At 42.0% G+C, this 1,377-nt stretch overlaps 1 protein-coding gene across 1 annotated transcript; it reads right to left on the reverse strand.

Moving 5' to 3' along the window:
* Positions 1-1,377, reverse strand: LOC7478004 (elongation of fatty acids protein 3-like). Its single transcript, XM_024605029.2, has one exon. It carries the CDS (start codon positions 1,151-1,153, stop codon positions 281-283), a length of 873 nt encoding a protein of 290 aa, XP_024460797.1. The 5' UTR covers positions 1,154-1,377; the 3' UTR covers positions 1-280.

Genomic DNA, 1,377 nt, shown 5'->3' on the forward strand with positions numbered 1-1,377 from the left:
TTATCTTTGCACAACGTGATTTCAACTAGTATTGATTCTTACAAACATGTCGAATTCCATCCATTCATCTAGATTAACTCGAAAACTTGATTTCATAAAAATAAAATAAAATAAACCTCTAATAGTATACGTTGATTTTTATAAAAACCAAGAAAAAAAAAACCCTACTTTACCTAGCATATATGCTATACAGTTGTCTTATTTTTTCCCCTCTGAAGAGGGGGTGTGCTTCTCCTGGTCCAAATTAAAGTGACCAAAAAGACTATACCATTCAAATCCCTTATTTATCTTTAACTTTCATCATCTCTGGCTCCTCCAAGGCCTCGCTTATTACCTCCTTCCTCTTCCCCAAATACATCTTGACATAGAAGTTCAAAAACAGGAACAAGATAGCCCCATTGAGCACGGAATTGAACCACCATGCCCCAATCCCATTACACCCACCTTTCATAAAATGCAGCGAAAGCACCCCAACATGGCAAGCAACATTGCATCCCAACAGCACAATCTGGCAATTCAACACAAAAGGAAAACAAGCACTTGGCAAACCAACCGCTGTCCAGAATCTGTACCCGTAAATAATAGAGTACACCAAAGTTGCTATTAGAATCGCCAGCACTTGAAAGGATTGGGAGAATTCAAGCCATAAAAAGGACATGAAGGTCAGTATAGAATTGTTGACAAGCTGGAAAGAAACCAGCTTACGTAACCTCAGGATTGTGAAAAAGGTTCGGAACATGTGGAGATATCGTGACAAGTAGTACATGTAAGACCAGAAAAAGACACGGCCTGAAGGACGAGTTCCCAGAGGGAAACAAAGAAGCCATTGAAACGGGGTTTTTGATCTACGCCAAAACCACCGCGTTTCTTGGATCTCAGCGGCGGTTGAGAGGAGGATCCCGGAGAAAATGACGACGGAGATTAAGGCCATAAAGAGGCTGTACGCGGCTGGGATTGGACCGAGAGGGACAGTACGGCCACGTTTAATAAAGATTTGTAAGAACAGATGGACTAATGCGCAAAACGTTAGATAAAAGGCTATGGAGGTCAAGAGAAAAGACCAAGTGGAGCCCCATGATTGGATGTGGCTCCATCGGAAAGTAACTATAGAGGGGTGTTGGGAGAGATAGTAGATTAGTGTTTGAGTGATCATGGAGATTATTGGCGGTGGAGGAGGGTTAGAAGGTGGAGGTGAGGGTTTGGAGAGGAGGAGCACCACCGTTGTTGTGGTTGGTTTTGGGGTTCGGTCATACAGTTTTTGTGATATTTTGGGTGTCTTTTCTTTTCTTTTAGAGAGGAAACATGTTTTTGATGGGAGGATGGAAGGTTGACGAGGATTAAAATAAGATGAGTAGTTGGTTAGAATGAATGGTGGAC

This window comes from Populus trichocarpa, chromosome 7 (assembly GCF_000002775.5).
Source record: "Populus trichocarpa isolate Nisqually-1 chromosome 7, P.trichocarpa_v4.1, whole genome shotgun sequence".
NCBI classification, from domain to species: Eukaryota; Viridiplantae; Streptophyta; class Magnoliopsida; order Malpighiales; family Salicaceae; genus Populus; species Populus trichocarpa.